Source organism: Scyliorhinus torazame, chromosome 19 (assembly GCF_047496885.1).
Source record: "Scyliorhinus torazame isolate Kashiwa2021f chromosome 19, sScyTor2.1, whole genome shotgun sequence".
In the NCBI taxonomy this organism is placed as follows: Eukaryota; Metazoa; Chordata; class Chondrichthyes; order Carcharhiniformes; family Scyliorhinidae; genus Scyliorhinus; species Scyliorhinus torazame.
The window spans coordinates 48918525-48932446 of record NC_092725.1 but is presented as its reverse complement, the minus strand read 5'-3'; the positions used below and the strand labels follow the sequence as shown (position 1 = coordinate 48932446).

General features: G+C 52.4%; 1 protein-coding gene across 1 annotated transcript in view; it reads right to left on the bottom strand.

Annotated features, from left to right (window-relative positions):
- Positions 1–13922, bottom strand: part of LOC140396667 (uncharacterized) — a 108519-nt gene that overhangs the window by 82198 nt on the left and 12399 nt on the right. Inside the window, 3 exon segments of the mRNA XM_072485463.1 lie at positions 8642–9194; positions 9196–10026; positions 10028–10083. Coding sequence (XP_072341564.1) covers positions 8642–9194; positions 9196–10026; positions 10028–10083 — 1440 coding nt within the window.

Sequence of the window (13922 nt, the reverse complement as noted above, 5' to 3'; positions counted from 1 at the left end):
TGCCAGCCAGGAGAAACAGCCTCTCGGTATTTATCCTGTCAAGCCCTCGAAGAGTTTTAAACGGTTTGATAAAGTCACTTCTAACTTACAGATGATGCAGGCACAGCCTCCTCTCTCTCTCTCTATTCAATGAAAAGCCCTAATGGCCTAAGAATCAATTTGCTGGACTTTCGTTCGACTTTCGCAGTCCAAAGATGTGCGGGTTAGGTGGATTGGTCATGCTAAATTTCCCGTAGTGTCCAAGCATTAGGTGGGTTGCTGGATTACGGGATAGGGTGGAAGTGTGGACTTAGGTAAGGTGCCCTTTCAGGGACCGGTGGAAACTCAATGGGCTGAATGTCCTCCTTCTGTACTGTAAATTCTATGATTCTATGAAGGCCTTATCCTTACTTACATACCTTTACATAGATTTGGTCATCTGCAGACTGTATCCAGGAGCTGAGACCTGGAAAAAATATATATTGATGTTAAAGCTATGTCACAAGTGTCTGGGCAGCACAATCACACACAGACCTCAGTCCCCAGATACATTTGTTCATTTCATTTGAGCCTTGACCTTTCATCCCGCCCTGCGTTGCAGTTGCAACTGATGTGTGAGGGCCACGTTATCAATCGGCCCACCCGCCAACCATAAAGGCAGACAAGATGGGCAATGTATCAACTCCCAGTCAATTGGTGTTTGATTCATTTAAATTGGCTCCTTGATTGTCGGCAGCAGCACTTCCGACTCACACACATGCCCACTAAACAAAATATCGCGCAAGGGTGCAATGAAGTCAGAAGGTGTGTACTGGATCTTTTCTCGTGTCATTTTACCTGCACCTGACCCGAACTTTATACGTAAAAGTCTGGCTCATGTTGCAATCGCGTTCGGCGATCAGCCAGAGAATGTGTTTTTACGCTGGAATCGGGGGCGGCGCCGCTTTTGCGATGCTACACCCCCTCAAAAACCGAGTACTCGAGGAATACGCCGCACGCCGTCGGGACAGCCTCTGGATGCCCCTGAGGCCCTCCCCTGATGCTCCCCGCCCCCCCCCCCCCGATGGGGGGAGTCCCCAACGGCGTGGGCCGCATCTCCTCACAACGTTCGGGGACCTCACGTGCGGCTGCGTGTGTCCAGCGCCATCACAGTCAGGGGTGGGAGTCATTTCACTAGCAGGGGGTGCTGTGGCGGGGACTGGAGGGACTGGTGGGGGGTGGCTCGGGGGTGGCTCGGGGGGCAGTTTTTGGCAGGCCGGGACCGCCCGGCCGGCGCCATATTGTACAGCAAGGCCACCGCCACCATGAGCATGTGTGGCCACGAACCCGGCAATTCTGTGGCCGTATACGCAGGTAAAGCCGGGGGCTTTACGTTGCGCAGAATCTAGCCCTCCACCGGGCAGAGGATCGGTGCGAGGGCGGCCCCGACTTTTTGGTCATAAGACCAGACGGATCCTGTGAACATAGCCGCAAAATCGGAGAATCCAGCCCAAAGTGTTTCTGTCAGCGGAGAACCATGCCAAGTTCGCACTGCTGCGAGGAACGCCGGTGAGGAGCAATTCATGGTATGCTAATGAGGCAGCATGCCGGCAAAGTGCATTCCGCCCGAGTCCCAAATCCCAAACCCAAAGCATCTGATTCCCTGGGGTCGGAAAGCCCATTGAGAGGCTGACAAGCTGGAATTGTTTTTAAGCTCGCCACGCAGCCCACACTCTCATTACAGCAGCTCCCAGGTTTCTGGATGCTGACATCAACAGGATGCTGGATGTTGTCGAGGAGACGAGAGACCCCCCTCTTCCCCAGGGTGGGCGGAGACAGCAGCCATCTATTATCAATAAACCCTGGCCAGGCCAGTGAGTGCTGGCAGCCTTACCAAGAGGACCGGCATGCAATGTAGGAAGAAAATGAACACCCGTCCTTGACCCCTGACATCTGCCCTCAATGCCCTATATACCAGTAACATCCCACCTGCCAGAATATCCCTCAGAACCCACCTTCCAGGTACCCCCAACACTTGTCCTGCCCTCCTTGACCCGGAGCCGTGCACACACAAGCCACCAGCTACAAACCCCCCATAAAACACGCATGCCAGCATCTCACTATGTCCTTTCTGTATTCCCAAGGGTAAAACGGGCATAATCGGAAGGGAGCATCATAAGATAGGTGGGGGCATCCCAGAGATTTGGGTCCACATCCCTTTTGAAAAAAGGCCCAGATAATTCACAGGAGAGGTCAAGGAGAGTGTAGTGGCTGACATGGAGTTCAGCATGCAACAAGGACGTGAGAGTCCAATGCATCTCAGATGTCCCTATCTCAAGTGAGTCCATCCTCTCCCACAGCCCAGTCCTTCCCAAGAACGTTATCAGCCATGACCTCAGCAGCTAGTCCTTGTTGCCTATTAGCCAACCCCTCACCCGAGGGAGTGCCTCAAAAGTGCTGGGAACCTCCGAGTGCACCAGTATGTAAGCATTGTGTCGCTGCGTGGATATCAGGTGCAGAAGTGCATAATGTGCAGCTGGTGAACAGACACCAATTGCATGTTCAGAGAATGAAAGCCCTTCCTGTTGCTGAAGGGCACCCTCTGTCGAGCTGGTGCTCTGAGGGTGACAAGTGTGCCATCAATAACCCCCTAGAACTGGGGCATGCCAGCGATGGTAGAAAGTCCTGCAGCCCTGGCATCTTGGTGGGCCTGGTCCAAGTCAAAGTGGATGTCGATTGCTGCCTGGATGCCTAGGGCATCCGTGAGATCTCAGATTGCGATATCCAACACAGGTTCCTGGAAAGAACCAGAGACATAGAAGGTTCAGGGCCAACATCAACTTGACGGCCAGTGGGAGCCTAACCCTCGCAGTCCCAGGTGTGGCACCATCTGGCAAAGGTGTTCCATGATCTCTTTGGTGAGCCGGAGTCAGCGGCAGCACACATGGTCCGGCACCTCCTCGAAGGACAAACACCGATGGTATGAATGTGGCGCCGCCTTCACACCTACTTCTTGGCCTAGTGGATGGCTGGCACTCGAGCCACCTTGGTTCTCTTAGGAAGGTGGTGCTGTGCAGGGTCTTCCCTGGGTTGGCCCTGGCGCTCTCACCACTGTACAACCACGTCGGCAGCAGCAGCCAGGTAGATGGTGAATATTGCTGGCTGAGTCATGAACTAATTTCTCTGCGGGGGCAGGGGGGCGAGGCAGAGACGGTCAACAAGGTAATGATTCCCTTGACCATCCAAAACCACCAAATTACATGGTGACATTGTATTGTACTACTGCGCCATCCTCAACAGCCCTCTTTTCTGCCAATGCTCCATTCTCCACCCGATCTGTATTCCTGATGCCAGTGCCCGATCAGTGTTTCTGATGTTGGCTCACTCCTGGCTCATGTTGGCCAGGTGGTAAATCAAACTCCATCGACACCTTCATTATAAAAATGCTAATTTGCCTCTAAAGCCTTTGGCCAGCTAAGAAAAACACGGGTGGGAGTAGGAGAACAGATTGCTGTTTGAATTACCACAAAACCTCTTGGGGCCATGACTCAACACAGATGAAGCAGCAGTCATCATGGCTCCCTGGTAAAGAAAGTGCAGAAAATTCAAACCATTTTTTAGAGACATCTTCAGCGATGCAGACAGAATCCCATCACAGAGATAGAGAGGGAGGGAGGGTGGATAGTGGATCCCAAGAAAAGGAATTTGTGGAATGTTTAAGAGATTTTTTTTGGAGCATCTTGTGACAGAGCCCACTAGGGAACAGACAATTCTGGATTTGGTAATATGTAGTGAGGCAGGCTTGATTACGGATCTTAAGGTGAAGGGACCCTTAGGGAGCAGTGACCACAATATGATAGAATTTACCCTGCAGTTTGAGAGGGAGAACTGGCATCAGATGGAACGGTATTACAATTAAATAAGGGCAACTATAAAGACATGAGGGAAGAGCTAGCCAAAGTTGATTGGAAAAGGAGCCTAGCAAGGAAGACAGTGGAACAGCAATGGCAGGGGTTTTTGGAGGTTATTAGGGAGGCACAACAGAAAGGAGGAGGAAACATGCTAAGGGCAGGACAAGGCATCCATGGTTGACGAGGGAAGTCAAGGACAGCATAATAGAATAAGAAAAAGCATACAAAGTGGCGAGAATTAGTGAGAAGCCAGAGGATTGGGAAGTCTAGAAAAGCGAGCAGAGGACAACTAAAAAAGCTATAAGGGGAAAGAAGATGAAATATGAGTGCAAGCTAGCTAGTAATATAAAAGAAGATAGGAAGAGTTTTTTCAATATATAAAAGGTAAGAGAGGCAAAAATAGACATTGGACCATGAAAAATATGGTTGGAGAAGTAATAATGGGAAACAAAGAAATGGCAGACGAACTGAATGCCAGAGCTCCAGGAGAATCAGGGGACAGGGGATGAGTGCAGTGGCCATCACTAAGGAGGAGGTTCTGGGGAAACTGAAAGGTCTGAACCTGGACTGGATGGACTACACCCCAGGGTTCTAAAAGAGATAGCTCAGGAGATTGTGGAGGCTTTAGTGATGATCTTTCAGGAATCACTGGAGGCAGGAAGGATCCCAGAGGACTGGAAAGTAGCTAATGTAACACCACTGTTTAAGAAGGGAGGCTGGCAGAAGATGGGAAATTATAGGCCGGTTAGCCTGACTTCGGTCATTGGTAAGATTTTAGAGTCTGCTATTAAAGATGAAATCACGGAGTGCTTGTAAGTGCATGATAAAATAGGACTGAGTCAGTACGGCTTTGTCAAAGGGAGGTCATGTCTGACAAATCTGTTAGAGTTCTCTGAGGAGGTAACAAGGAAGTTAGACAAAGGAGAACAGTGGAGGTGATTTATTTAGATTTCCAGAAGGCTTTTGACAAGGTGCCGCATAGGAGATTGTTAAATAAGTTAAGAGCCCATGGTGTTAAGGGTAAGATCCTGGCATGGATAGAGGATTGGCTGACTGGCAGAAGCAGAGAGTGGGGATAAAGGGGTTGTTTTCAGGATGGCAGCCGGTGACTAGTGGTGTGCCTCAGGGGTCTGTGCTGGGATCACAACTTTTTACAATATACATTAATGATTTGGAAGAAGGTACTGAAGGCACTGTTGCTCAGTTTGCAGATGATATAAAGATCTGTTGAGGAACAGGTAGTATTGAGGAAGCAAGGGGGCTGCAGAAGGATTTGGACAAGCTAGGAGAGTGGCAATGAAGTGGCAGATGAAAAACAATTTGGAAAAGTGTGAGGTTATGCACTTTGGAAGGAGGAATTTAGGCATAGTCTATTTTCTAAATGGGGAAATGCTTAGGAAATCAGAAGCACAAAGGGACTTGGAAATCCTTGTTCACGATTCTCTTAAGGTTAGCGCGCAGGCTCAGTCGGCAGTTAGGAAGGCAAATGCAATGTTGGCATTCATGTCAAGAGGGCTAGAATACAAGACCAGCGATGTACTTCTGAGGCTGTATAAGGCTCTGGTCAGACCCCATTTGGAGTATTGTGAGCAGTTTTGGGCCCCGTATCTAAGGAAGGATGTGCTGGCCTTGGAAATGGCCCAGAGGAGGTTGACAAGAATGATCCCTGGAATGAACAGCTTGTCATATGAGGAATGGTTGAGGACTCTGGGTCTGTACTCGTTAGGGTTTAGAAGGATGAGGGGGGGTCTTATTGAAACTTACAGGATACTGTGAGGCCTGGATAGAGTGGACGTGGAGAGGATGTTTCCACTTGTAGGAAAAACTAGAACCAGAGGACACAATCTCAGACTAAAGGGACGATCCTTTAAAAGAGAGATGAAGAGGAATTTCTTCAGCCAGAGGGTGGTGAATCTGTGGAACTCTTTGTCGCAGAAGGCTGTGGAGGCCAATTCACTGAGTGTCTTTAAGACAGAGATAGATAGGCTCTTGATTAATAAGGACATCAGGGGTTATGGGGAGAAGGCAGAAGAATGGGGATGAGAAAAATATCAGCCATGATTGAATGGCGGAGCAGACTCGATGGGCCGAGTGGCCTAATTCTGCTTCTATGTCTTGTGGTCTTATGGGTTCAACAGACAGTTCAGCAGAAAAGTAACGACCTACAATATCTTGAAAGAGAAACTAAGGGCGGACCCACCGGCCTTTCCAGTCTCGTGTTTCTCGCTGGCGGGAAGCAGCGCACCATTCGCCAGTGGCTGAATTCTTTGATTCCATCGCTGTCAATGAGAATTCCCACTGAAGCCACCCCGTGCCAGCGGCAAACCCATGGTGGGGATGCGTGGCAGCGGGACCAGAGAATCCCGCCAGCGTGAACGGTGGGAGAATTCCGGCCTAAGCCTCTCTCCCTCTCCTCTAACCTCTTCCACCTTTAAACCTACATGTGAAAACAACTTCAGGGCAGATCAACTCTAGACACCGTCACAAGGCGCTGCATTTTCTCGACCTTCACTGCAGTTTATGCAACAACTCGACTATGCTGAGACTGCACGGTGGCACAATGGTCAGCTGCTCACAGCACCAGGGACCCAGGTTCAATTCCGACCTTCGGTGACTGTGCGGAGTTGGCACTTTCTCCCTGTGTCTGCATGGGGTTCCTCCGGGTGCTCCGGTTTCCTCCCACATTCCAAAGATGCGCAGGTTAGGTGGGGTTACAGGGACGGATGGGGGGGTGTGGGCCTCGGTAGAATTCTCTTTCAGAGGACCGGTGAAGACTTGATCGGCTGAACGTCCTCCTTCACTGTAGGGATTATCTGATTCTGTTCTATTAAAAATTCTGTCTGCACTGAGCCATTACGTTAAATACCGTTTTCATAACTATTGTTTTATCTTAAACCGTATCTATTTTTTGAGTGAGCACATGAGGGCGATGGCATGTTTTCGCTAACCTCTGGGGCAAGTGTCTGAGAATTAAACTAACTTTCTTCATTTTAAAACACAAAAGCGTGCTGCTGGGTTATTTGCATTGACAATAAAAGATAATACCTTAAGGTTGTCCGTGACGATAGCCTGTGCAACGTTGCATATGTACAAAGCAAAATCCATTTATTTAGTAATGCGTTCGCCACAGAAGAATGGGTCAGAATTTGCACCCATGGTGACAGCTCAAAACAATACTTTGCATTTACACAAAACCTTTAAAGTATAAAACGTCCCACGGCATTTCATAGGAGCAGGATCCAACAAAGTTTGACACTGTGACACCTAAGGAAATCTGAGGGAGGAATAGAGAGAGGTACAGAGATCTAGGGTGGGAATTCCGCACCTTAAATGTTTCGAACGGCTAAAGGCCCTGCCAGCAGCAGGGAGGCGATGAATGTGGAGGATATTCATAGAACTTAGAGTGCAGAAGGAGACCATTCGAGTCTGCACCGGCTCTTGGAAAGAGCACCCTACCCAAGCCCACACCACCTTTTCCCCATAACCCAGTAACCACACCCAACCAACACTAATGAAATGAAAATCGCTTATTGTCACGAGTAGGCTTCAATGAAGTTACTGTGAAAAAGCCCCTAGTCGCCACATTCCGGCGCCTGTTCAGGGAGGCTGGTACGGGAATTGAACCGTGCTGCTGGCCTGCCTTGGTCTGCTTTAAAAGCCAGCGATTTAGCCCAGTGAGCTAAACCAGCCCCTCTAAGGGCAATTTTGGACACTAAGGGCAGTTTATCATGGCCAATCCACCTAACCTGCACAACTTTGAACTGTGGGAGGAAACCGGAGCACCCGGAGGAAACCCACGCTGACACGGGGAGAACGTGCAGACTCCGCACAGACAGTGACCCAGCTGGGAATCGAACCTGGGACCCTGGAGCTGTGAAGCAATTGTGCTAACCATTATGCTGCTGTGCTGCCGTCCAGAAGTGGCGGAATCCAGAGTCTTCAGATGGTTCAGAGCTGGAGGAGGCTATCGTGATGGGTAGAGGATGGCCATGGAGGGATTTAAAAAGGATAGGAATTTTAAACTCAAGGAGATGCTGGACTAATAGACAATGTATTGTCAGTGAGCAGGTGAGTGATGGATGATGAGGACTTGGTGTTACAGTTGTGGACTACTTGTGACACTAATAAAGATTATTATTATTATTAGACTCGATCACCTCAGGCAGCTGGGGAGGAATTCTCAGATTTCTACCCACTGTCTTAATTATGTTCTTTTATCAGACTGGCCATTCTAAATGATCCCTTAGTGTCAGGTGGGGCTCTGTGGTTGATAATAATCTTTATTAGTTGATGGACCATCAATAATAGACAAAGCAAGGTATAGAACTAAATTGTGGCTTTAATACAAAGATGTGTGCCTGCCTGCTACTGATCCCTCACTGGGGGCAGGGCCACAGATCAGCCAACTATATACACCCAAGGGGCGGAGCCACAGGCAGAGCCAACAGAAGCAACAACAACATTAAGTAACAAATGGAACATACAATAACAGTGAATATATATATACAGCAGTGAGTAACAGTGGAACGTGGTTCACCACATTCACCCCCTGTTAAAAAAAAAAGGCCAGCGGGGGTGAAGTGGACTCACAGATTGAGTTTGACAGGCGCTTTAACCTTCCGCCATGATCGCCTCAGTCCGGACTGTGGTGTGGGCACGGGTGTCGAGACCTTCGACTCTGGGAGCGTGTCTTCTTCTTCATCCCGATGAGCCGACGGAGAGGGAGACGGTGTAGGGGCGGGGGTGGTCGTAATGGTCACTGGGGAGGCTACCGGTGCCAAGTCCGGAGGCAGCCGAGTGGTGGTGATGGTGGTAGACGGTGTAGGGGTGGGTATGTTGGTGATAGTCACTGGGGAACCTGCGGGTGCCAAGTCCCTGAGGAAGACTGTGTCCTGCCGCCCGTCATGGTGTGCCACGTAGGCATACTGTAGGTTTGCATGGAGGAGCACAACCCACTCGACCAGGGGATCTGACTTATGGTTCCTCGCATGCTTCCGGAGGAGGACAGGCCCTGGGACTGTCAGCCAGGATGGGAGCGAAACCCCTGAAGTGAACAACAACATTAAGTTTCCCCTAGGGAAGACAAACAAACGTTTGTGAGGGGTCTCGTTGGTGGCAGTACACAGAAGCGACCGGATGGAGTGGAGCGCATCGGGAAGACCTCCTGCCAGCAGGAGACTGGGAGACTTCTAGAGCGTAGGGCAAGAAGGAACAACCTTCCAGACCGCCGCGTTCTCCCTGCCCACCTGTCCGTTTCCCCGAGGGTTGTAGCTGGTCGTCCTGCTTGAGGTGATGCCCTTGCTAAGCAGGAACTGACGCAGCTCAGCCCCGATCACTATGGACAAAGGTGGGGAAACCGAACAAGGTTAAGAGACTGTGCAGAGCCTTGATGATGGTGGCAGAGGTCATGTCAGGGCATGGGGTGGCAAAGGGAAAATGGGAGTACTCGTCAACCATGTTGAGGAAGTACACGTTACGGTCAGTGGAGGGGAGGGGCCCTTTGAAATCGATACTGAGGCGTTCAAAGGGGCGGGAGGCCTTCACCAGGTGAGCTCTGTCTGGCCGATAGAAGTGCGGTTTGCACTCCGGGCAGACTTGGCAGTGCCTGGTCATGGTCCTGACCTCCTCGGTGGAGTGAGGCAGGTTGGGGGCCTTGATGAAATGGAGGAGCCGGGTGACCCCCAGGTGACAGAGGTCATTGTGGGGTCCCCGAAGTCGGTCTACTTGTGCACTGGCACATGTACCGCGGGATAGGCCATCTGGAGGCTCATTGAGCTTCCCATGCTGATACAAGATGTCGTATTTATAGGAAGAGGGTTCGATCCTCCACCTCAAGATCTTGTCGTTCTTGATCTTGCCCCGCTGTGTGTTATTGAACATGAAGGCAACCGACCGTTGGTCGGTGAGGAGAGTGAATCGCCTGCCGGCCAGGTAATGCCTCCAATGTCGCACAGCTTCCACAATGGCTTGTACTAACTTTTCGACAGAGGAGTGCCGAATTTCAGAGGCATGGAGGTTACGGGAGAAGAAAGCCACGGGCCTGCCCGCCTGGTTGAGGGTAGCGGCCAGGGCAAAGTCAGACGCATCGCTCTCCACCTGGAACGGGATGGAATCGTCTATTGCGTGCATCGTGGCCTTGGCAATATCTGCCTTGATACAGGGGGAAAATGGTGGATTTGATAAGTGGGCAGGCCTTGTCTGCAGAATTGGGGACCTGTGGTGGTATGTATTAGGGGTCATGTGGGACTGTGAAGCCGTGATGCTATTGGCTGACAGATCCCGGGTCCTGGTTGGCTGCTGACTCCCGGCTCCGCCCTGAAGGCGGAGTATAAGAACCCGAGCTTCTCCCCGCCGCTTCATTCTGTTGCTGAACTGCTGGGGACAAGTCTCGCTTAATAAAGCCTGAATCGACTTCATCACCTCGTCTCTCTCGTAAGTCATTGTGCGCTACAATTTATTAAGCGAGCTTAAAAGACTATGGAGCTCCGGATCGCCCCGGAATGCCTGCGGATCAGCCCCCACGCAGCGAACTCGGCAGCAGTATTTAAACACTGGCAAGCATGTTTTGAAGGCTTCCTCGGAACGGCCCCCGGCCGGATCACAGAAGACCAGAAAATGCAGGTCCTGCATTCGAGGGTAAGCCCGGAAATTTACCCTCTCATAGAAGACGCAGAGGATTTCCCGACGGTGCTCGCATTACTGAAGGGCATCTACGTTCGGCCCGTTAACCAGGTCTACGCGCGCCACCAACTCGCAACGAGACGGCAAAGTCCCGGAGAATCGCTAGAAGAATTCTACGCCGCGCTGCTAATTTTGGGACGGGGCTGCAGCTGCCCGCCGGTGAACGCGATCGAACACACGGACATGCTAATTCGCGATGCTTTTGTGGCAGGTATGAACTCTCCCCAAATCCGCCAAAGACTTTTAGAAAGAGAGTCGCTAGGACTCTCAGAGGCACGGGCCCTTGCAGCTTCCCTAGATGTGGCCTCGCAAAACGCCCGCGCCTACGGCCCCGACCGCGCGGCAGCCCCTTGGGCTCCGTGGACCCCCGTTGCGACAAACCCCCCCCCCTCGCAGGCTTGCGCGGTTAAAGCCCCAGACCATCCCGGGGGGGACCCGCTGCTATTTCTGCGGGAAAGCGAAACACCCCCGGCAGCGCTGCCGGGCCCACGCAGCTATTTGTAAAAGCTGCGGCAAGAAGGGCCATTACGCGGCAGTGTGCCGGTCCCGGGGGGTCGCCTCAATCCCCGGAAATGGGTGCCGCCATTTTGGGTCCCGGGCACCATGAGGGGAGGATGGGCGCCGCCATCTTGTGACCCCCCAGCCATGTGCGATTCATGGGGGCGGCCATTTTGTCCACCCCCGACCACGTGCGATCCATGGGGCGGCCATTTTGTCCACCCCCGGCCGCGTGCGATTCATGGACGCCACCATCTTGGTTGACAACAAAGGACCCCAGCATCGACGGCTCCACGGGGTTCGAAGAAGACGCCGTGACACTACTACCACGACTGGCTTCGGTGACTCTGGATCAATCACGGCCCCGGACGCTCCAGACGACAACAACGGTGCTGATCAACGGACACGAGACACCATGTCTGATCGACTCCGGGAACACTGAAAGTTTTATTCACCCAGACACGGTAAGACGCTGTTTTCTGACCATCCATCCAAGCACGCAAAAGGTTTCCCTAGCTGCAGGATCCCACTCAGTAGAGATCAAAGGGTTTTGCATCGCGAACCTAACGGTGCAAGGGAGGGAGTTTAAGAACTACAGGCTCTACGTCCTTCCCCAAATCTGCGCGCCCACATTACTGGGATTAGATTTCCAGTGTAACCTGCAGAGCCTAACATTTCAATTCGGCGGCCCAATACCCCCATTCACTATCTGCGGCCTCGCAACTCTCAAGGTTGAACCGCCGTCCTTGTTTGCAAACCTCACCCCGGATTGCAAACCCGTCGCCACTAGGAGCAGACGGTACAGCGCCCAGGACCGGATATTTATTCGGTCTGAAGTCCAGCGGTTGCTGGAGGAAGGCATAATCCAGGCCAGCAATAGTCCCTGGAGAGCCCGGGTGGTAGTAGTAAAGACCGGGGAGAAGCAAAGGATGGTCGTAGACTATAGTCAGACCATCAACAGGTACACACAGCTAGATGCGTACCCTCTCCCCCGCATATCCGACATGGTAAATCGGATTGCCCAGTAGAAGGTTTTCTCCACCGTGGACCTTAGGTCCGCCTACCACCAGCTCCCCATCCGCCCAGGTGACCGCAAGTACACAGCCTTCGAGGCAGACGGGCGTCTATACCACTTCCTAAGGGTCCCATTTGGTGTCACAAACGGGGCCTCGGTCTTCCAACGGGAGATGGACCGAATGGTTGACCAGCACGGGTTGCAGGACACGTTCCCGTATCTCGACAACGTAACCATCTGCGGCCACGATCAGCAGGACCACGACGCCAACCTCCAAAAATTCCTCCAGACCGCTAACGCCCTGAACCTCACATACAACGAGGAAAAGTGCGTTTTTAGCACAAACCGGTTGGCCATCCTGGGATACGTAGTGCGCAATGGGATAATAGGAACCGACCCCGAACGCATGCGCCCTCTTATGTAATTTCCCCTCCCCCACTGCTCCAAAGCCCTGAAACATTGCCTGGGTTTCTTTTCATATTACGCCCAGTGGGTCCCCCAGTATGCAGACAAGGCCCGCCCGCTAATACAGTCCACTACCTTCCCCCTGTCGACAGAGGCTCGCCAGGCCTTCAGCCGCATCAAAGCGGATATCGCAAAGGCCACGATGCGCGCCATCGACGAGTCCCTCCCCTTCCAGGTCGAGAGCGACGCATCCGACGTAGCTCTGGCGGCCACCCTTAACCAAACGGGCAGACTCGTGGCCTTTTTCTCCCGAACCCTCCACGCCTCAGAAATCCGCCACTCCTCAGTGGAAAAGGAAGCCCAAGCCATAGTGGAAGCTGTGCAACATTGGAGGCATTACCTGGCCGGCAGGAGATTCACTCTCCTCACCGACCAACGGTCGGTAGCCTTCATGTTCGATAACGCACAGCGGGGCAAAATTAAAAATGACAAGATCTTAAGGTGGAGGATCGAGCTCTCCACCTTCAACTATGAGATCTTGTACCGTCCCGGAAAGCTGAACGAGCCGTCCGATGCCCTATCCCGCGGCACATGTGCCAACGCACAAATAGACCGCCTCCAAGCCCTCCACGAGGACCTCTGCCACCCGGGGGTCACTCGATTCTACCATTTCGTAAAGTCCCGCAACCTCCCCTACTCTGTGGAGGAGGTCCGTACAGTCACCAGGAACTGCCACATCTGCGCAGAGTGCAAACCGCACTTTTTCAGGCCGGATAGAGCGCACCTGATCAAGGCTTCCCGCCCCTTTGAACGCCTCCGTTTGGATTTCAAAGGGCCCCTCCCCTCCACTGACTGCAACGCATACTTCCTGAACGTGGTGGACGAGTACTCTTGTTTCCCCTTCGCCATCCCCTGCCCCGACATGACAGCGGCCACAGTCATTAAAGCCCTTGGCACCATATTCACACTGTTCGGTTGCCCCGCGTATATCCATAGCGACAGGGGGTCCTCCTTCATGAGTGACGAGCTGCGGCAGTTCGTGCTCAGCAAGGTCATAGCCTCGAGCAGGACGACCAGCTACAACCACCGCGGGAACGGGCAAGTAGAGAGGGAGAACGGCACGGTCTGGAAGACCGTCCTGCTGGCCCTACGTCCAGGGATCTCCCAGTTTCCCGGTGGCAGGAGGTCCTCCCGGATGCTCTCCACTCCATCCGGTCGCTGCTTTGTACCACCACTAACCAAACGCCTCATGAGCGCCTCCTTGTCTTCCCCAGGAAGTCCTCCTCCGGAACGTCACTGCCGACCTGGCTGGCGGCCCCAGGACCTATCTTGCTCCGGAAACATGTGCGGGCGCACAAATCGGACCTGTTGGTCGAGAGTGTTCACCTTCTCCACGCGAACCCGCAGTACGCCTACATGGCGTACCCCGATGGCCGACAGGACACGGTCTCCCT